The 21,663-nt window shown below is 50.9% G+C and overlaps 2 protein-coding genes across 6 annotated transcripts in view; one reads left to right on the top strand and one right to left on the bottom strand.

Annotated features, from left to right (window-relative positions):
* STAT5A (signal transducer and activator of transcription 5A) overlaps positions 1 to 8,892 on the top strand; it is a 28,708-nt gene extending 19,816 nt beyond the window's left edge. For both annotated transcript variants that reach the window (XM_053567627.1, XM_053567626.1), the window contains 14 exons: positions 239 to 369; positions 630 to 781; positions 1,222 to 1,377; positions 1,792 to 1,971; positions 3,699 to 3,786; positions 3,889 to 4,011; positions 4,403 to 4,495; positions 4,915 to 5,121; positions 5,673 to 5,767; positions 5,863 to 5,993; positions 6,421 to 6,576; positions 7,199 to 7,250; positions 7,567 to 7,671; positions 8,685 to 8,892. In XM_053567627.1, coding sequence (XP_053423602.1) covers positions 239 to 369; positions 630 to 781; positions 1,222 to 1,377; positions 1,792 to 1,971; positions 3,699 to 3,786; positions 3,889 to 4,011; positions 4,403 to 4,495; positions 4,915 to 5,121; positions 5,673 to 5,767; positions 5,863 to 5,993; positions 6,421 to 6,576; positions 7,199 to 7,250; positions 7,567 to 7,671; positions 8,685 to 8,847 — 1,832 coding nt within the window. In that variant the 3' untranslated portion in view covers positions 8,848 to 8,892. The remainder of the gene's footprint in view (positions 1 to 238; positions 370 to 629; positions 782 to 1,221; positions 1,378 to 1,791; positions 1,972 to 3,698; positions 3,787 to 3,888; positions 4,012 to 4,402; positions 4,496 to 4,914; positions 5,122 to 5,672; positions 5,768 to 5,862; positions 5,994 to 6,420; positions 6,577 to 7,198; positions 7,251 to 7,566; positions 7,672 to 8,684) is intronic.
* A 4,123-nt stretch (positions 8,893 to 13,015) lies between these two features.
* The window catches only part of STAT3 (signal transducer and activator of transcription 3), a 64,524-nt gene continuing 55,876 nt past the window's right edge, over positions 13,016 to 21,663 (bottom strand). The window contains exons 18-24 of one of the 4 annotated variants that reach the window (XM_053567633.1): positions 21,375 to 21,427; positions 21,053 to 21,147; positions 20,788 to 20,927; positions 20,079 to 20,291; positions 14,479 to 14,521; positions 14,086 to 14,198; positions 13,016 to 13,265 (exon numbers count right to left, since the gene is read on the bottom strand). In XM_053567633.1, the coding sequence (XP_053423608.1) occupies positions 13,210 to 13,265; positions 14,086 to 14,198; positions 14,479 to 14,521; positions 20,079 to 20,291; positions 20,788 to 20,927; positions 21,053 to 21,147; positions 21,375 to 21,427 (713 nt within the window). In that variant the 3' untranslated portion in view covers positions 13,016 to 13,209. The remainder of the gene's footprint in view (positions 13,266 to 14,085; positions 14,199 to 14,478; positions 14,522 to 20,078; positions 20,292 to 20,787; positions 20,928 to 21,052; positions 21,148 to 21,374; positions 21,428 to 21,663) is intronic. The other 3 variants (XM_053567637.1, XM_053567634.1, XM_053567635.1) reach the window with 3 other exon arrangements.

Genomic DNA, 21,663 nt, shown 5'->3' on the forward strand with positions numbered 1-21,663 from the left:
GGGGGACAGGCAGGTGTCACCCCCAATTTTCCTCCCCCCCTGCCCAGGGGAAGCTTGGAGTCAGGAGCCTGGTGAGCAGGGCCCAGGGTCATTCATCTTGGCAGCCTGAGTCAGGAACCCACTGCCCTTGATAGGCAGTGTGAGCCCCCAAGGATCTTGGTCCAGCATAAGGGTCAGCTCCTCTAGGCTCCTGGAGACACGGGGAGGTGACGGTCATGGTGTCCTATTCCTTCTTCAGCTCAGTTTGCCCAGCTGTCCCAGCTGAGCCCCCAGGAGCGTCTGAGCCGGGAGACGGCCCTGCAGCAGAAGCAGGTGTCCCTGGAGGCCTGGCTGCAGCGTGAGGCCCAGACGCTACAGCAGTACCGCGTGGTGAGTGGGTTCTGGGTCCCTACTCCCAGGCACGGAATGCCTGTCCTGAGTCTCTGGGGTCCAACAGAGAGATAGAGCCAGGATAAGAGTGTTACCGGGAGAGCAGGGGCCAAGATCCTTCTTTCCCGGGGGGCGTATGAGGGTAACAGGTTGAGGTGGGTGGGGAGAAGGCTGGGGCCCAGGCACAGGCATTTCTGAGCGGTCCCTGCAGAGTTGTCTGTGGGAGCCCAGCAGGCCCTGCTGTCCCCGCCTTTCTGCAGGAGCTGGCCGAGAAGCACCAGAAGACCCTGCAGCTACTGCGGAAGCAGCAGACCATCATTCTGGACGACGAGCTGATCCAGTGGAAGCGGCGGCAGCAGCTGGCTGGGAATGGCGGGCCCCCCGAGGGCAGCCTGGACGTGCTGCAGTCCTGGTAATGGGCATGGAGGTGGCAGGGGCAGGCCGGGTCGGGTGGTGGCACCAGCTGCTTCTGCCTCCTGCGCTGGGAGATGCAGCCGGCTCCCTCTGCCTTATGACAGCTCTTGTTTCACCAGTGGGCCTAGCTCGTGATCCAGACCTTGTCCCCAATCAGTGCCACCTCCCTTAGGAGGCAGGGTCACTGGCCCAGGGAAACTGGACAGGGCTCAGGTGTGCAGAGTGTCACTGAGGCTGGCTGAGCCTAAGTCAGGGTCACTCTCCTCTGTATTTCTCTGCACTTCTGGAAGGCAGGGAGCTCTGCTCTGTGCCAGTGGGTGGGAGGCCTTGCTGGGTGAGGGGGGAGCTGTGTCTTGGAGGTGCTCCCTAGACCGGGAGACTCCCGGGGATCTGGAGGAGAAGCCATCATCTTCCCATTGTTCTGTTGCTCCCGTGCAGGTGTGAGAAGTTGGCCGAGATCATCTGGCAGAACCGGCAGCAGATCCGCAGGGCTGAGCACCTCTGCCAGCAGCTGCCCATCCCCGGGCCAGTGGAGGAGATGCTGGCCGAAGTCAATGCCACCATCACAGACATCATCTCAGCCCTGGTGACCAGGTGACTGCTGCCTCTTGGCCACACCCAGTGGGGCAGGGCCAGTTCCCATGGGGTGATGTGCGGGGGCAGAAGGGCCTTCCAGACCGGGAGCTCTGCTTCCTTCCTCGTCTCTCTTCCTGGCACCCCTGCCCGCTCTGTCTCCAGTTGCTGTGGCCCCTGGGCACCGCCCTTGCCCAGTTTCTATTGTGGACATGACTGGAAGTGCCCTCGGGCCCTGTAGCCCTTGCTGGCTGCTGAGTTCCTTTCCCTTCCCCTCCCCACCGTCTCATGTCTCCCTGGGAGCAGTGCTGGCGCTTGCTGTTCCTTCCCTGGCTGATCTGGAGGACACAGTACCCCTCCAAGACACACTAGGGCCCTGCAGCCCTTTCCCTGAGCCAACGTCTCATGGTCCGTGTGGTCACTGTGTCCCCACAGCACATTCATCATCGAGAAGCAGCCCCCTCAGGTCCTGAAGACCCAGACCAAGTTTGCAGCCACCGTGCGCCTGCTGGTGGGCGGGAAACTGAATGTGCACATGAACCCCCCCCAGGTGAAGGCGACCATCATCAGCGAGCAGCAGGCCAAGTCCCTGCTCAAGAACGAGAACACCCGCAAGTAATTGTGCTCTCTCTCCCACTGCCCGCCTCTCCCCAAGCTCAGGTGTGGGGGCTACTTCTGTTCTTCTGTTGGTGTCCTGTGTGGTTGAGATATTCCTGCCTCCCTCCCTTTTGTCTTTTGTCCCCATGTACAGACATGTTCATGTCTCCCTAGTTTACTCTGTCTGGTCCTGTATGCAGAGGCTCTCAACATATGATGGAGTCACATCCTGGTAAACTCATTATAAATGGAAAGTATCAGAAGTCAGAAACACATTAGGACCTGTAACTATCGAACACCGTTTCTTAGTCTCGCTACCTCGGTGTGCTCAGAATACTCACATTAGCCACTCAGTCCTTTGTAGAGTATTGGTTGTTCACCTTGTGATCACATGGCTGACTGGGAGCTTTCTGCTGAATGCGTGTGGCCTTTGCGCCATGGTAAAATTGAACAGTTCTAAGTCGATTGATCATATGTTGTGGTATACTGTACTCGTCAGGCTCAGGGGCCTTCCCCAGGCCTCGCCTGTGCCCTGCACAGAGTGGGTGAGTAAGTATTTCACTGCTTAACCTTCTAGCACCTGTGCTAAGTGGTGGGGACACCACTACGATTCCGACAGAAGTTAGTGGTCTCCTTGGCCAACTTGTTGACTAGTAGAGTTGACAGCATAGTGAGAAATAATTTCTGGTATGGTGTGTGACATATACATAGAGCGTATGGAAGAGGATCCTGGGGCAGGAATGAAGAAAAGACAATTCATCTCAGGCTGCTAGCTGAGGTAGCTAGTGATAGGGGGTGAAAAGGGAAGACCTTTTCAGGCAGAGAGAACATATGCCATGACCTGAGAGAAAAATATGGAGAAAGCCATGTGTGGTCAAAGAATGAGGGGTCCAGGGTCAGGGCAGGTCTCCCGAGCAAATGGAGCAGATGAGTGAATGAGTGATGTGGGAGACTTGATCTTATTCTTTGTCATCCAACTAAAAATGTTTACTGAGTGTCTGCCATCTGGTTTGGGGATTTGATGAGGAGGAAGGTGAACAAGGCTGTCACTCTCTTAGAGCCTACATTTTAGCTGGGGAGAAAGACATTAACATGCTTTTAAAAATAAGGCAGTGCTAACATGTGATAGACTCTACAAAGAAAATTAAAACAGGGTGCTATCCTAGCATCTGGATGTGTGTTCGGGTGGGGTTAGGGGGAGATGGTGTGGTGAAGAACAGCAGATAGGTAGATGAGGGAGCCATTTGTGAGGTCTCTGAGCTGAAACCTGAAGGAGGTGAAAGTCAGGGGTATTTGTGGTGATAGGAACAGCACGTGCAAAGGTCCTGAAGGCAGCAAGCTGGGCCTGTTCAGCAGACAGAGGAGCTCAGTGAGGCCAGAGGGTGGTTAGGGGTTGATCACAGGGGTCCTTGTAGGCTTTGGCTAAGACTTTCAGTTTTAGTGACCCAGAAGCTACCGGAAGTTCCCAAAGGCCCCACATCAATCTTGGTGCCCAAAGAATTTCAAACTAAAGGTAGAGATCCAGACCTGACCATTGCAGACCTGCCCTTGAGTACTGTAGGTGATGGACAGAGAAACACTGAGGAATATTCTTAGGGAGTGGACGGCAGGGCTGACCAAAGGAAAGATCCTAGCACAAGGTACAGACAGGGCTGACCAAAGGAAAGATCCTAGCACAAGGTACAGACAGGACCATGCTCCTGGCCTGGGCTCACATGGAGCTAGGCCTTCCCTCTCCTTTGCAGTGAGTGCAGTGGGGAGATCCTGAACAACTGCTGCGTGATGGAGTACCACCAGGCCACTGGTACCCTCAGCGCCCACTTCAGAAACATGGTAAGGCCAGTGCCCAGCCCATGGAGGGAGGGTCTGCCCAGAGCTGAGTCCTTAATAACCTGCCACTGTCTCCCTGTCCCCCTTTGACCTCCTGCTCTGTAGTCACTGAAGAGGATCAAGCGTGCTGACCGGCGGGGTGCGGAGTCTGTGACAGAGGAGAAGTTCACTGTCCTGTTTGAGTCTCAGTTCAGTGTTGGCAGCAATGAGCTTGTGTTCCAAGTCAAGGTGAGGCCTCTTAGCCCTTCCATCCCTGAAGGTTACACAGAGAAGTGAAGAGGTAAGGCTGGGGCCACCTGGCTGGTTCAAGGAAACCAAAGAGCTGTAACTCCTCACATGGGTCCCTGGCTAGTTATCCCGGGGTGCTAGGAGAGAACCTGCTTTAGCTTTGCAGATACCTGTCTGCTAGGTTGTCACCTGGGACTAGCCCACACAATTCAGGCAACAGGCTCAGAAGAAGTAGGTTTTTTTTTTTTTCTTGTTTGTTTGCTTGTGCTTAGGTTTGTCTGGAGGGACTTGTGGTGGAACTGTGGGTGAAGCAGAAGGTTGGGCATCTTGCCTAAGTACAGGGCAGATGATGGTCATGCCCCCTCAACTCTCATTCCTTTGACTCTCATAGACTCTGTCCCTCCCAGTGGTAGTCATTGTCCATGGCAGCCAGGACCACAATGCCACAGCCACCGTGCTATGGGACAACGCCTTTGCTGAGCTGGTGAGGCCCCCTGGGAATCCTACCTCGGCCTCCAAGTCTCAGAACTCTCTGGTGGTCAGTCCCACCCCTGAACCCCTGCTGAGTGGTCCTTTCCTCACCCCAGAAGACATGCCTCAGGCCAGTCCTCGGGCTCTGCCTGGATTCCAGGTTTTGGGACTGAGTTCTCTGGGTTCCGTGGGCCTGGTCTTTGGGCCCTGGTCTCAGATCTTCCTTCAGCTGTGGCTGGGGTCCCCTTTCTCTAGCTTGCATACCCAGCCCTCCTGTGCCCCACCCCCACTTCCTTTCCCCTGTGTTAGTGTTACCTTTCTGGATCTTTCTCACTCTCCCCTGTCTCTTGGTATCTGCATATTTCCTGTGTGTGTGTGAACACTTCCAACTCCCTCAATCTGCCTTTTCCCCTATTCCTCTCTCCCTCTCAGGGCAGGGTGCCATTTGCCGTGCCTGACAAAGTGCTGTGGCCGCAGCTGTGTGAGGCGCTCAACATGAAATTCAAGGCCGAAGTGCAGAGCAACCGAGGCCTGACCAAGGAGAACCTCGTGTTCCTGGCACAGAAACTGTTCAACAGCAGCCACAGCCACCTCGAGGACTACAACAACATGTCCGTGTCCTGGTCCCAGTTCAACAGGGTGAGGCACCTGCCCTGGCCCACCGGGAACTGTCACCCCCCTGCCTCACAGACACCTCCCAGGCTCCCAGGTTACTGCCCGGGGCTAGCACCCACTGTCCATGCCAACAACCATGGGAGCTTGTGCCCCTGAAAATGCAGGCAGAGGCTGCAGGAACTGTGCTCAGCTGTGAGAGCCAGAGTAGGAGGATGGAAGTCAGCGTCCTCGGGTCTAGTCCCAGATCTGTTCACTAATTTGCCAGGCCCCTGCCTTCTCCATGCCTCAGTTTACCCATCTGTAAAATGAGGGGGTGGGGCAGGAATAACTTTGGAGGTCTCATTCTTACTCCCCTCGACTCCTACCCATGGGGTTTGTCTTGGGTCCCCGTGTCATAGAAGTGTGAGGTTATCCTCTGGGTCACCGTAACACAAGTTTATGATATGCTGGAGGGTGGAGCTAGTAGGAATGAGGAGTCAGGAGGAGACTGGGTGGGGACAAGCAGGCACTGACTTTCCTGGGCCTCCTGTGAGCCAGGGCAGCAGCCCTGACTTGGGGTCTTCTGGGGCCCTTAGGAGAACCTGCCAGGCTGGAATTACACCTTCTGGCAATGGTTTGATGGGGTCATGGAGGTACTGAAGAAGCATCACAAGCCCCATTGGAATGATGGGTGAGGACTGGGGGTCATGGAGGGTGGGAGGCTGGTCTTGGGCTCAGGGATAGTGGCAGCTGGCCCAGCAGTGACACTCAATGCTCCTGCACCAGGGCCATCCTCGGTTTTGTGAATAAGCAGCAGGCCCATGACCTACTCATCAACAAGCCAGATGGGACCTTCTTGTTGCGCTTTAGCGACTCAGAAATTGGGGGCATTACCATTGCCTGGAAGTTTGACTCCCGTGAGTACCCATTTTGCCCACATGCAGCTGCAGGGTTCCTCCTATCCCCTTACTCCCCAGCCTCCATCAAGCCTGTGTCCTTACATGGTACTCACCGGGGAAGCTAGGACTGAGCTCAGTGTGTGGGGAGGCATGTTGCTTGGATATTTATTTCCTTTCTAACATTTTCCAATTGGTACAACCTAAAATCACCACCGCATAGACTCCAGGGCTCCTGGGCAAGTCCTCCAACAGTGTCATATGCTTTCCCTGCTCTGCCATGACCTACCTAGTCTGTATCTATTCGCCTGGTCTGCTGAGCAGAGCGTTCCCCCAGCACAGGCTAATAAAAGCCCAGCTTTCTCTGCAAGCCTGTCTTAAAACCCCATGACCTTGGTCCTCCTCCTGCTGGCAGTGGTTGTGGGAATGATGGTTGTTCTTTTCCCAGCGGACCGCAGCCTGTGGAACCTCAAACCATTCACCACACGGGATTTCTCCATCAGGTCCCTGGCTGACCGGCTGGGCGACCTGAGTTATCTCATCTATGTGTTTCCTGACCGCCCCAAGGATGAGGTCTTCTCCAAGTACTACACTCCTGTGCTTGGTGGGTCCTGCCCCTGGGCCCTGCTGCCTGGTCCCCCTGGGGTCTTTCCCCAGCCCACAGAGGCCCTGGGCTGGACAGGGGGGCTTCCAAAAGAGCCCAGGAGCTATCTGTGGGTTTTGGCTCGTAGGATGGAGGAGAGGGAAAGTGAAACCTATCCCCATGCTGGCAAAGCTACATGGATTCTCACTTCTGCACCCTTGCAGGAAAGGGACAAATCATGCCCAGGCAGGGCTCTGCTCCCACCTGAGCTAGCTGCTATCTCCATTCTCCACCCTCAGACCTCCCCCCAGTTGAGTGTGGGTGAAAAGAGGAGAGATTTTTCCTCTTCAGCCTGTCACGGATCCATTGGTTGGGTTTGATTCTTGTTTGGCAGGGGTGGGGTCAGAGAGAGGGAAAGCAAGTGGCCAGAAAAGGAACTAGGAGCAGGAGTGGGATTGAAGCCAGGGATTTTGGGGACCCTCAGACTGGACCCATTAGCAGATGTTTGCTAGGAGTCCTTGGGAAATCTCATCCCTGCTGAGGCTCCAGGGTAGTGTGGGAAGGAGGCAGATTGCAGGGGAATGAGCTTTCACCCCACTGGGGAGTTCCAGAGATTTTGGTTCTGACCACTGTCCTCTGGCAGCTAAAACACCTGACGGATACGTGAAGCCACAGATCAAGCAAGTGGTCCCTGAGTAAGTGTCCAGGGTCTGGCTCTGGCTGTCCTCCTGTCTCTTCCTGCCCTGGATACTGCTGTCCCTCTCTTTCCTTGACCCCACATTTCCATTCCCCATCCCCAAGGAAATTTGCCTCAGCCCCGGGAGGGACCTGTGCTTGGTCATGCTGTGGACAGTACCCAGAGCCCACTTCCGCATCCAAAACTCAGGGCCAAGTGGGGCATTCTGTCCTTCTATGCCCCAAGAAAGACATAAAGATGCCTGAGTCCCTCCCCAAGTCAGCTGAAGCCCGACCTCCCTGGCAGCTCAGACTCTGTCCTGCTTCCTCCTACAGGTTTGTGAATGCATCTGCGGATGCCGGGGCCAACGCCACGTACATGGACCAGGCGCCCTCCCCAGCCGTGTGCCCCCAGGCTCACTATAACATGTACCCACAGAAGTAGGTGGTGTTCTCATGGGGGTGCACAGGGAAGGAGCTGGGGACCTCGCCCTAGCCAGAAGCCCTAGAGGGCTGGTAGGCAAAGGTCCCCCCGAGGCCACTCAGACTAGGCCCACGCTTTGGCTGGCCCAGGTGCTGGGAGTGGGAAATCAGCCAGAAAGACACACAGAGCATTTAGCAGCTAGACATAGCAAGGTCCACTTCTCACTATGGTACTGACAAGCTAGCTATGTGACCTTGGGAAAATCACTGGGTCTCTCTGATGCTGTTTCCTCATCTGTAAAATGGAGGCAAGCACACCTACCTCATGAGACTGGGGTGAGGATTAAATGAGATGGTGCCGGTAAAACGGTCACACAGGGAGACTGTAAGGGCTTGATACAGGGCAGCTATTGATGTGGAAGTTCTCCATGAGAGCCAGGTGAGAGTGGAGTAGAAAATAAATTTTGTTTCTTACTGGGTGTGCCCTGGGCTAGATGTATGGATGGCAGCAAGCTACAGTGGGACCACCATGACTTGGGAGTCATAAAGACCCAGATTCCAATCTTGACTTTACCACCTATAGCCAGGTGGCCCAGAGCAACTTTCCTAACTTGGCTAAGTCTCAGTTTCTTCCTTTATGAGGTGGGATGAATGTCTGCATTGCAGGTGGCTGTGAAAATCAGAGTGGTGACAGGCTAAGCGTGTTGTGCTGTGATGCATATAGTTTAAGTGAATAGCAAAGCAGGTGGGCAGAGTTCACTGGCCCAGCCACCTGGCTTTACAGATGAGGACAAGGAGAGAGGGGAAATGATTTCCTAAGATCATTCAATGAGGTGTGAATAGGGTGGGGCATATTCCCAGGAGCCAATGGGTGACTGCCACCCAGCTGGGGTGGTGCTAGGGGTGCCTGGCCAGGACTAGTCCTGTGCTCAAGAGACTGGCTTGAATGGGGAGCCAGCAGGGCTGTCCGCTGGGGGTTGAGGCTGTTAGATGTGCCAGCTGTCTCTGACATCCCTCTCTCTCTCTACCAGTCCTGACCCCGTCCTTGAGCAGGATGGAGAATTTGACTTGGATGAGAGCATGGACGTAGCCCGGCATGTGGAAGAGCTCTTACGCAGACCCATGGACAGTCTTGGCCCCCGCCTCTCCCCTCCTGCTGGCCTCTTCACTCCTGCCAGAGGCTCCCTCTCATGAATTTTCAAATCCCATGCTTCTCCTGGGAAACAACATTCAATGTGACGAGTTCATATTAATTGTGATTTTAGTATTGCTGTGCATACTGGTGCCTTTGCAAGCAGCACATGAACACGTGTGTGGATGTGTGTACGCATGAGGTGCACCTTGCCTGGGCAGTCCTGGGTATGTGGTGGCACAGAAGTTGCCCAAGATCAAGACATCTGGGAGGCTGCTGGGTCTGTCTCCGTTGTGGAAGAGATAGAGCCTCTGTCACTGTGGGTGCTTGGTGCAGGCAAGCCTATTCCTCCTGTGTCCTTCATCTGCGTGGTAGCTATTTGAATGAAATTATCCAAGCAGGGAAAGGGGATAGAGTCTCTAAGCTGAAGTCTCCTTCCTGAGAAGCTTCGCCCTCCCAAATGTGTATATGTCTTTGTACGTGCAGCTGTCCTCGTGTACACAAGTTGGTCTGATTCTTTCCCTTAGTGGGGAGGTTGGGGCTTGTTTGTGAATAATATTTTATACTTTAGTAAATGTGGACTCCAGGCTTTTTGTGAACCCAGGCCTAGAGTTTGTCTGGGCCGTGACTATGTCCTTAACTGTGGATCTAGGGTGAATAGAGCCAGGGCTGTCTGGGCTGCTCTGATTTGTACCACCCCTGTTCCAGAGGTATCCCCTCCCCTCCAACAGGCCGGACCTTTCTTTGCCTTTCTTTGCAAGCTTGCTTTCTGGGGAGGAGGAAAAGACTGGTCTAGGACATGGTAGGTGAAGAGGGGACCTGGGACTTGCAAAGCTGTCCTCCCTCCCTTCCTCCTTCCTGTGGAAAACTGCAGCAAGAGGGGAGCACAGCAGAGCAGCCACTGGAGTGGGGGACAAAAGCCGATCCTACTGGACTCCCCTGGGAGGTGGGACCTAGCTGAGGCCTCCTCTCTTGCATAACCAGCTGTCGCTGGAGGAGACCTGACTCCCACACCCTCTCCCAGGCTGTAGAACCCACAACCAGGGGCAGCTGCCCTTGAAAGATTCGGAGCCCCAGGCTTAAGCATCTCTGAAGGGAGGTGGGGAGGAAAAGAGAGAGTCTTTTGTAGTTTGTACAAAGACCACACATTTGTGTAAAGTATTTTTGAATAAAATGTTTTTTTCATAACCTTGCGGCAATGGCTCCTGGTTTGGGGCACAAGCAGTGCCCGGGATCACTGGAGCTGGAGTTCTGTACCGTCCCTCCTGTGTGACTGATAGTGTTAATTTTTAGCCCACAGTTACAACTCTGCACCCTTTTCTGTGGTTTTCAAGCATGTTAACCAGCCCTGGAATACTGTCAGTTCTTCTTAGAAGGCTAAGGAACAAAGTTAGGGGCTACATACCCCCCTGAAAGCAGGGAACTTGAGTTTTGGGGACAACATGGGGCGGGAGGGAGGGAGGGAACTCCAGGGCTGGGCAGAGCTGTGGTCTCAGCCTCTCCTACCTGTAAGTGACCCTGAAGCTGGGGGCTAAGGGCCAGTGCCAAGAGCGTTCTCCACCCCCTGGGGCTCCGAAGCTGCCAGAACTGCAGCAGCAGTCCCACCCTCCCAGGCCTCTTCCAGGGACCAGCAGGACCAGCAGGTGGCACCATCCAGCAGCTGCTGTGTTTTCAAAGGGCTGGGCTGACCAGGAGGGAGGCCGGGTGGAGGCAGGAGGACCCCTGGCGCCAAGCTGTTGCTAGTCCCCGGTGTCCCTGGAGAACTCGGGGTGGTGGTGGTGGTGGTGGTGGGGACTGGGGGCTGGGAAGCAAGGACCTGCGGGCAGGTTTCTTCAGCGCCGGAGGAGGGTAGGGGCCCGGCAGGGCTGGCGGGGGTGGTGGGGAGGGAAGCGGGCGCCCGCAGCACTAATCTCTGCTTCCATCTCTGTGAGGGAAGGGGATAGCATGTCAGGCAGCACCCGTCTCGGTCTCCATGGCACTGGCTGGGGGACAGGGTGGGGAGAAGCCCAGCTGATGTAGCTGAGGTTGTTGCTCTGTTCACTTTGCCACCCATTGCCCAGGGGCCCACAGTGACTAGCCAGTGAACTGTCTTTATGCTGTCCCCACCATGAACTAAAATGATAACGGAGCCAACTGTGGAAGGGGAGGCCCTGGGGCCTTGGGGTTGGGGTGGGAGTATCTTAGGTAGCTTATCTGACCTGACAGGACACAGCAGCTCTGGGGGGTGGGGGAGGGAAGCCTCTGCTCTGATACCTTCTGCCCTGGACTATGACCCCCTCCTTCACCAGGTTCCCTGATGGTGGCTCACATAACATGGGGGCCTGTGTCAGTTTAGGAATGAGGGGGGAAGGCAGTAGAGTCCTTTCAAAACCGTATCTGCTCCTATCTCAGTCGTCACCGATGTGTGAGGCCCTTTTAGAACTTGCAGGGGAAAAGGGAGCCACACAAAGCTGCCATACTATCAGATGATTCCTATATAACTTTTATTTTTAGAAGTTAAAGTAGATACAGCAATATACAAAAAGAACAAAAAACACAATAATATAAATTTTTACACTATGAAGTATACATTGGAATTTGAATGCAGTGGCAGGGGATGGGGGAGAGAGCGGGCAGGTCCTGAGGACTCTGTCCTCTAACTGAGGGACCTGAATGAACAAGTCTCAGCTCCTCTCAGAACTTTTGCTACAATCAGAATTAAAAACAGATAAACACGCCATAGCCATGAACTTTACAGAGTCTGCTCCAGAGAAGCCCAAACTTTGCCCTAGATTCCCGTGACTTAAACCCAGGGGTAAGCCCAAGTCTCACCTTTCTACATATTCTCTTGGTTAATGAGTTAAGCTTATCATGTACTGAAGAGTGTTGCTGGAGAAGGGAGTGTCACACATCAACCCTTTCCAGGCAGGAGGACAGGAATGGCCATGGGCCTATTCATCTTAGAGAGAAGGTCCTTTCCTCCTTAATTCAGAAACTAGCTAATTTGGATCTAATAAATAGAATTCCGTAGAAACTCTGCTCAACTGAGGCAAAATGGTTTTGTGACACCAAATCCAGCCATGCCTCTGGGTCAGAGGAGGTCCACCTAGCACATACTCAGTCTTCCAAAATGCACAGTAAAGGCAAGCTGTCTGGCTGAGGCACAGGCCATACCGAAGGCTGTAGCTTGTTCTGTGTCACCCATGGGACCCCTGTAGGGAAGAGACAATCACCAGCCTCAGAAAAGGGGCAGACCTTGAGTTTATAGGTGAGCCTTTACCCTGCATTCGCTAAGGGAAGAAGTGATTATGGGCGCTGCTGGAAATCATCAAGAAACTGGGGTAAGAACCATATTCCCTGAGGTCAACTCGACACTTCACTGAGGCCCCATAGTCTGAGTCATGTTCAGCCTGTAACTCTCTCCCTCTTCCTCTATGAGGTTCTGAGACCTGGATTCCCAAAGCAAATAGGACAAGGGACCTTTAGACACTGGAAGGATAAATGCCACTAGCGGGGTCAGGGAGACTGAGGGGGAAGGAAGCAGAATCATCCCGGCCCTGGTAAGGCACCCACAGGAGCAACCTAGGCTCTGAAACAGGAGCTAAAGTCCACGGGAAAGGGGAGTAAGGTCGTAAGCACCCTCTGCTCAGCCTTACCCACCCAAAGGCTAACACATTATGGGGAAAATAAAAATCTGTTTATAAAAAAAAAGCTAAAAGATGCTCAGGTTCTCCCTAAACCTTCCTATTTCAATACCAAAGCCCAGGCCACATGTTTTTTAAGGGTTTAATCTGAAGGCCATATCAGGAATTGCATAAATTATCAGCCTAAAGAAAGCTGAATATTTAAAGCACCAAGGAGGCTGTTAACTGGGTTTTCTTAAATATAGAAAGGCTATGCACTGATATGGTGTTTTTTTGCCCTTTAATTTTTAATTTAAAAAGAAATCTAGGGCTCAGACAGTCCTGCCTCCTATTTGGATGTTAGCAAGGTTAAAAGTGCAATGCCAGGAGCATGTAGCTATAGGCAGCCCGTGGCATGAGCTTATAGAAACAGGCAGAAGGATGCCACTGGCACCAGGAGGCACTTGGCTAACAACAACAACAAAAAGCTGCTGAGAAAGGAGGGCAAGGGAACAAAAAACACAAGACATTTCCTTTTTCTCCCTCAGCCACCCCTTTCCACATCCCCTGATCAAGGTCTCAGAGAACACATTCGTATTTGCATTTAGATAAAAGCATATCACCCACATTCACTCATTTCTCTATTTTAAAAAGTGCCCAGATTGCTCAAAGATAGCAGAAGTAAGAGATTAAAAAAAAAAAAAAAATCTGGAACCACAGAGTGCGGAGTTTCAGAAGATCTGGGGTTTGTCTGTGTAAGGGGTGGGAGAGCACAGGTAGGCGCCTCAGCCATATCTCTCTGCAGCTTCCGTCCTCAGCTCCTCACATGGGGGAGGTAGCGCACTCCGAGGTCAACTCCATGTCAAATGTGAGGGACTCTGGAGGGACAGATGGGGAAAGCTAGTTCAGTTGAATGTCCTCTACAGCTGGCAGAGCACACTCCAGCCCTTCAGTGGCCAGGGCTCAGGCAACCACTGCTGTATAGATTCCTGCCCCTTAAGGCCAAAGCCAGGTCAGCAAAGTCAGATGTACTCTCCTCCCTACGGGGCCTTGCCCTCGGGAATAGGCCTCCTTCCTATCTTAACTCATTCCCAAGTCTCCATGTTCAAAGATCCGAGGCTGCCCTGTTTAACACAGCAGCCTCAAGTCACATGTAGCTACTGAACACTTGAAATGTGGTTCACCCAAGCTGAGATATACTGTGGCTGTCAAAAACCCAGCAGACTTGAAAGACTTGAGTGTAAAAATTTTTAAACATCTCAATTTCGTCTTACATGTCGAAATGATAGTACATATGTTGGGTTTAATGGGCTAAATATACAGGGCATCCCAAAGTTACCCCTAAAGTCTTTCCTTTTACATAGTATTTACGAAATAGTCTCTACATGTTGGCCACCTCTTTGTAAAATTGTATAATGATTATTTGTAAATAAAGGTACATTTAGCTACAATTTCCTATTTTTTTCTATGTATGGCGACTTTAGGGGCAACTTTTGGGACACCACGTATTATAAAAATTAACCCATTCTCATGTGATTACTAGAACATTTACACTTGCACACACGGCACAAGTTCCATTTCTGCTGGAGAGCACTGCTCTAGAACCTCCTTCTACTGTTCTGAGCAACCAGTTCTTGGTTCTGCATGCGTGAGCACCAAACAAAGGGGACTGACTTGTCTTGCCAACCAAATACTCACCAAACTGCCCTCCTGCTGACGGTTCAGCACCTTCACCATTATTTCCAAACTGCATCAATGAATCTAAAGTGCGGGGGGACATCGGCAGGTCAATGGTATTGCTGCAGGTCGTTCTGTAGGAAATGGGGAGCAGCAGGAAGGGGAAGGGCCGGGTTGACAAGACACAATGGAGGAAAAAAAAAGAACAAAACATACACACACAAGCCATCAAACTCTGGTCTCCAACGGAAAAATAAAAGCTCAAGCTTTTTAAACACACAAGGCCACTTTGAGTACTAAACATAGCCCAGGGGCTTCCAACCCTGCACAGGTAACTGTCACCCCGTGTCCTATTCCCAGGGATAACTGAGGACATTAGAAATGAAGGCAAAGTTGGGAAGGGAGGTCACTTACGGGGTCACACAGATAAACTTGGTCTTCAGGTATGGGGCAGCACCTGGGAAAAAGAAAACTGTGCTTACTGACGGTGGTATCCCTCTGAGCACAGGGCTGGAGGAAGCCATCTGCCTCACCAGCGCTGACCGGAGACGCCCTCCATCCTTACACAGAGATTATTTGGAAACCTCCATTCACCCCACAGGGTTGACCGTCCTCACCATATACTAGTTGATGTCCTAGGCACTTGCAGCTTTGACGTTCAATTCTTCCCACGAAGCTTTCCTGAGCTACAGATACTTTTCGGCATACCCTTGTTCCACCTCAGCCTAAATTATTGTCACTCATGTGTTCATTCTTTCCCTAAATTATGGAAACATTTAACTGCTTCCAGGTGGTCTGGAGATTCTATTCCAGCCTGGTCGTATCTCTTAGATAACCTCTGCATTCAGGAACTGAGCCTTTGTACAGATACCAACATCACCAAGTCTTTCAGAGAAGGTGGAGGGTGCTCATGCTTGTGGTTCTAAAGCCAAAGGTTATACAGGTACCTTCTATTTCTGCCAGGGCTAATGAGCCTCGATCACATTTTTTTTCAATTTTAATTTTTTATTTTTTCTGAGACTGGGTCTCACTCAGTCACCCAGGCTAGGTGCAGTGGTGTCATCATAGCTCACTGCAACCTCAAACTCCTGGGCTCAAGTGATCCTCCTGACTCAGCCTCCCAAATAGCTGGGACGACAGGCATGCATGACGATGCCCAGCTAATTTTTTTATTTTTAGTAGACAAGGGGTCTTGTTCTTGTTCAGGCTGGTTTTAAACTCCCAAGGTCAAACGATTCTCTGCCTCAGCCTCCCACAGTGCCAGGATTACAGGCATGAGCCACCGCACCTGGCTTCAATCACATTTTTAGATGGGGGCATTAGTAGCTTCCTGGTTGGATAAATACATCGAATATAAAGCACCCTCTACACACTGGGAAGACGATTTTGTGGTGCAGTACAATCCACTCAACTAGGAGACAGGAGACCAGCACACTTCACCAACTAAGAGACCTGGAGCAAGGAGCTTTTTCTCTCATGCATCAAATAAGGAGGGGGAAGAAGGAGGTGCCAATTGTCTATGATCCCCATTTTTATAATTCTTGCTCTATAGTTAAAAATGTCAGGACTAGGCTCAGCGCCTGTAGCTCAAGCGGCTAAGGCACCAGCCACATACACCAGTGTTGGTGGGTTTGAACCTGGCCTGGGCCTGCCGAAACAACAATGACAACTACAACCAAAAATTAGCCAGGCGTTGTGATGGGCACCTGTAGTCCCAGCAACTTGGGAGGCTGTGGCAAGAGAATCGCTAAGAGTTTGAGCTTGCTGTGAGCTGTGACACCATGGCACTCTCCCCATAGCTTGAGACTACTTTGTCTCAAAAAAAAAAAAAAAATATATATGTAAATATATATAGTATGTAAATAAATATATATATATATATATATATATAGCCAGGCATTGTGGCGGGCGCCTGTAGTCCCAGCTACTTGGGAGGCTGAGGCAAGAGAATCGCTTAAGCCCAGAAGTTGGAGGTTGCTGTGAGCTGTGATGCCACAACACTCTACCCAGGGCAACAGCTTGAGGCTCTGTCTCAAAAAAAAAAAAAAAAAATAGAAATGTGAGGACTAGGCTCGGTGCCTGTAGCTCAGTGAGTAGGGCATCAGGCATATACACCAAGGCTGGCGGATTTGAACTCGGCGTGAGCCTGCTAAACAACAATGACAACTGCAACAAAAAAACAGCAGGGTGTTGTGGTGGGTGCCTGTAATCCCAGCTACTTGGGAGGCTGAGGCAAGAGAATTACTTAAGACCAAGAGTTTGAGGTTGCTGTGAGCTATGATGCCACAGCACTCTACCGAGGGTGACATAGTGACACTCTGTCTCAAAAGAAAAAAAAAAAGAGGTGGCGCCTGTGGCTCAGTGAGTATGAACCAGCCCCATATACATGGGGTGGCAGGTTCAAACCCGGCCCTGGCCAAACTGCAACAAAAAAATAGCCGGGCGTTGTGGCGGACGCCTGTAGTCCCAGCTACTCAGAAGGCTGAGGCAAGAGAATCGCATAAGCCCAAGAGCTGGAGGTTGCCATGAGCTATGATGCCATGTCACTCTACTGAGGGTGACAGTGTGAGACTCTGTCTCTAAAAAAAAAAAGAAAAAAAAAAGAAATGTGAGGACTAGAATAAAGCTAGACCCTGCATGCCTGTACCAAGAGGTCAAGGAGCCCTGGGGACACTGACATGACATCTGGGAATTCAGGTAAGCGAACCAGTTAGAAGGTATAAGGCAGGGTGGGGTGGGCCAAGAGCAGCAGTTCTCAAGTATGGGGCTTAGAAACTACGGGGCCTGAAAGCACAAAGACCTGAGAGGAAGCTTTGTGAAGCAACTCTTGGACTGCTGTCCTGCGGTTATTTCTGGCCAGGAAAGAGACTGATTCGGTGCAAAATCCAAAGGGCCTACTGAGGCAAGCAAGGTTCTAGTGTTCTGTAAATCCAACCATTTTGGCCCAGACTTGAAGGGACCTGATACCCTAGACAGAAAAGGGTTTAATGCTCCAGTGATAGAGATAGCTGAGAAAAACAGCTTCAGCCTGAGAGGGAACAGTAGAGACAGAGGAGAACTGAGACCAACAGCTGATTTATGTGTGGTTTCTTTTTTTTTTTTTTTTTTTTTTTTTTGAGACGGAGTCTCAAGCTGTCGTTCTGGGTAGAATGCCATGGTGTCACAGCTTACAGCAACCTCCAACTCTTGGGCTTAAGCAATTCTCTTGCCTCAGCCTCTCAAGTAGCTGGGACAACAGGCACCCGCCACAACACCCGGCTACATGTGTGGCTTCTTACAAGGTTGTAAATGTACTTCAATTTGTAAGTGGCAGGCCAGGTGCACTGGCTCACACCTGTAATCCTAGCACTCTGGGAGGCAGAGATGGGGCCTGAGATCAAGAGTTCAAGACCATCCTGAATAAGAGTAAGACCCTGTCTCTACAAAATAATAGAAAAATTAGCCAGGTGTGGCTAATTAGCCAGTTGTGACAGGAGCCTCTAGTCCCAGTTACTCGAGAGGCTCAGGTGAGAGAATCACGTGAGCCCAAGAGAGTTTGAGGTTGCTGTGAGCTATGATGCCATAGCACTCCACCCAGAGCGACAGAGTGAGACTGTCTCCAAACAAGGAGGCCAGGCGAGGTGCCTCACACCTATAATCCTAGCACTCTTAAAGGCCAAGGCAGGTGGACTGCTTGAGCTCAGGAGTTCGAGATCAGCCTGAGCAAGAGTGAGAACCCACCTCTACCAAAAACAGAAAAACCAGCCAGGCGTTGTGGTGGGTACTGTAGTCCCAGCCACTCAGGAGGCTGAGGCAAGAAGATTGAGCCCAAGAGTTTGAGGTTGCTGTGAGCTAGGATCCCACAACACTCTACCCAGGGCGATAGAATGAGACTTTGCCTCAAAAAATAAATAAATAAATAAAAATAAAAAAATAATTTGTAAGTGGCTCAGAATCTCTCCCTCAAGCCATAAGGAAATACTATGTGGGCTTTCAATGGAGAAGTATGGAGGAGAGGTGATCTATCTCTGAGACTCTCAGACCATAGTACTCTTTTGAGTTGGAAATAAGAGGAAAAGAGTTGCAATCTCCTGTCTTTGAAGATTCCCATGTTAGCACAGGGACCCGCCCACACCCGTGGCCAGGCTCACACCCAGCCCTCAGTGGCTGCTCCCTAACTCATCTCTCCAGGAGGCAGGCAAAGCACTCAAGCAATTAGCTCCTTTCTAGTGATTAGCGCCTTGTCCCTGGGGAAGCACTGATGTTTCCAGGCAGGAAAGGACCTTGCCCGCAACCCATGGAAATGGCAATGGTAAGGGAAGATGCAGCCTTAGACTGGGAGGTGGTATCTTGAAAGCAAAATCAGTCTAAACGACCAGCCCTTGGACCTAAACATCCCCTGAGAAGGAACAAAGAGTAGAGTGGCAGGGGCTGATAAAGAGATCTCCCAACAGAAGCACACGTGGAAGGAGAGATAAGCAGCAGACAGGAAGTGAGAATTAGGCTCTCCTAGAGCATGAACAAAACTCAGTGCTAGAACAAAGGAGAAAGGAGAGTCAATGTCAAGTAGCTCAAGTTTCCTCTTCTGAGTCTCACTCTTCCCCACCCCAAGAAATTCTTTGGAAGGCATACTGAGGAAAAACTAGTTGGTGGGTTTGTGTATGTGTGTACTATTTGGACAAAAACATTTTTTAAATACAGGAACTGGGGCAGAGAAGCCAATCCCAATGGATCACTTTAAAAAGCCCGCCGCTGGCTCTATGATTTAGAAAAATTAAATAAAAACAAAGAACTGCACCCTGGCGCAGTGGCTCACGCCTATAATCCTAGCACTCTGGGAAGCTGAGGTGGGAGGATCGCTTGAGCGCAGCCTAAACAAGAACGAGACCCCATCTCTGCCAAAAACAGAAAAAATTAACTGGGAGTGATAACTCATGCCTGCAGTCCTAGCTACCAGGGAGGCTGAGGCAGGAAGATTGCTTGAGCCCAGGAGTGTGAGGTTGCTGTGAGCTATGATAACACCATTGAGCTCTAGCCTGTGCAACAAAAGCTAGACTCTGCCTCAAAGAAACCCAAAAGAATAATAAAATAAAACACAAAGAATGTCAAATCAGACATTCATCACCAGGGTCTGGATAGAGAATCGAGAGTCAAAGCAGCAGGTGGAAACAGATCAAAGGGCTGTCCCCTCCACACTAAAGAAAGCCCAGAGACTATAGGTTTAACATAAAATAATTTACACATAACATATAAATACATATCCTCTCACACATTAAGAACTATCTTGCTGGGCTTGGTGGCTCATGCATACCGGGAGGCCAAGGCAGGATGATTGCTTGAGACCAGGCATTTGAGACTAGCCGGGACAACATCGTGAAATTCTATCTTTGCAAAAAATTAAAAACTTAGCTGGACATGGTGGTGTGTGTGTCCCAGTTACTCCAGGGGCTGAGGCAGGAGGATCCCTTGAAATTCAAGGCAGCTGCAAGCTATGATTGTGCCACTGCATTCTAGCCTAGATGACTGAGTGAGACTTTGTCTCAAAAAAAAAAAAATTTTTTTTTTTTTAATTTTCAATAGCTGTACGTTCTAAATACCAACTCCATACCCTGCAGCTAGTCACTGTCTTTCCCTTCAAACACAATGCTTCCCAAGTCTGGTGCGAATTGTGCTCCAATGCTACTAACAATCCTTTGCTCCAGAAAGCCTTTCTTCAGCCCCTTAACATAAGCACTGTGTGAGGTGGGCATCCCGTTGTTAATGAGCCCTGTCCTTACTTTCTCTTCCCAGTGTCCTAGCATATTTTGGGGGGGAATGTATTACTTCCCCCTTTAAACTCGTGCACTGCCTGTGGGTTGGGGACTAGTGACTGATTCTCTCAAATCCCATCAGTCTTCCCAAAAGTACTCACTACAAAGTTCCTTCCTATTAGGAGGAATAAGGATTTCACAGGCTATTCAGTCTATCCTCCGAGGATCCTGCAATTTCCAACTTTTCCCAAAAATTAAATGCCAGAAACATGGAAAATCAACAACTACCTGGGTCTGCTTCGGGATGCTCCTGGCTCTCAGGCCGACAATACTTCCCGAAAGCTTCTTCCTTAGGGATGTCAGGGTAGAGATAGACCAGAGGAGACACGAGGATGTTGGTGGCATCCATGATCTTATAGCCCATGATGATTTCAGCAAATGACATGTTGTTAAGCTGCTGCTTGGTATATGGTTCCACTGACTGGATCTGGGTCTTACCTGTCACAGAATCCAGGAAGGAAGGACAGCTGGGTAATCTCAGAGAAAACGGCCTTTATCTTTCCTCAACAGGGAAAGACTTACATCAGCCTGGCACTTGAGACCCTGAACATCCTGGCCAGTGGCCCGGCACTGTTGAAATGTCCAGGTTGGTTTCTACTTTAGAAGAAGCTACCCCAATTGGGTCACTCGAATAACCTTGAATATAAATGATGACTTGCATAAGACATATTAACAGGGTTAAGTAAGAAAGGAGATGAAGAATGAAATCTAAATTGCAAATTTCTAGACAAATATATGCCATGGGAGCAAGCTAAACAAACTGGCAAACCAATCCTTCAGCTGCAAGAATTTAGAGCAAAGAAGTCATCTTCAAGTCTGAGGCAGGCGAGCCCGAGGTCATCTCTGTCCACTAGGGGGCAGTAAGTGGCTGTAACTAGTAGCAGCCTGAGTCTGCAGCACCAGCCACCAGGGGGGGTTGAGGAGCTAAGCTTACCGCTGATGTCCTTTTCCACCCAAGTGAAGGTGACTCCTCCTTCTTTGCTGCTTTCACTGAATCTTAGCAAGAAGGTTCCTGGGGGCTTGGTGCTCAGGATGGCCCGCTCCCGCTCCTTACTGATGAAGCCCATTATGTACCTGGAACCAAAGAGGAGGAACAACACTGTTTGGGCAAACAGGGTATCCCCTGCCGCCGGCTTGCTGAAAGAGGTGACTTGGTTACACCTCTGCACTCTCAGCCAGAAAAAGGAGTTTCCACCTACCCTTCATTCCAAAGGGCCAGAATGTACTTTTTCACAAGGTCAATGATATTGTCCAGCCAGACCCAGAAGGAGAAGCCCTTGCCAGCCATGTTTTCCTAGAGAAAAGAATAACAAGAAAGTCAAGGCTACCACCAGCATAGCCCATCCCTTCCTGGGGACACAGTGCATAGCCTAAATCCTCAGGCCCATCTCCCTTCCCGCAGGTCCTACTGACCACTGGACCAAGAGTTCAGGGATTTCAGCCCACAGCCCTCCACGACAACCTTGCAGGCTGCACTCTCACTCCCAAGAGGTGACTACAGGATTCAACAAGATTTCTTACTTTGCAAAATTTAGCCCACGTGATCTGACACCCTGAATAGTTCACACCAGGTCCTGAAAGAAAAGAAAAACATAAAGTAGCAAATCTTCAGCTTTGAATCAAGATGTTATTTCCTAAAATTGGACACACACACAATAGGCCATGAAACCACTGGCTCGCATGTATTTGTGTCGTGTGCACTGTGCACAAATAGACCCCTGTACCCCAATCCTGTCACACGCCAGTGGAGGCAGTGGACGATGTATCAAGTCCCTCTGCCCCCCACTGACAGCCAGTGTTAAAAGGCCGT

The sequence above is a fragment of the Nycticebus coucang genome, chromosome 18, assembly GCF_027406575.1.
Source record: "Nycticebus coucang isolate mNycCou1 chromosome 18, mNycCou1.pri, whole genome shotgun sequence".
Classification (NCBI taxonomy): Eukaryota; Metazoa; Chordata; class Mammalia; order Primates; family Lorisidae; genus Nycticebus; species Nycticebus coucang.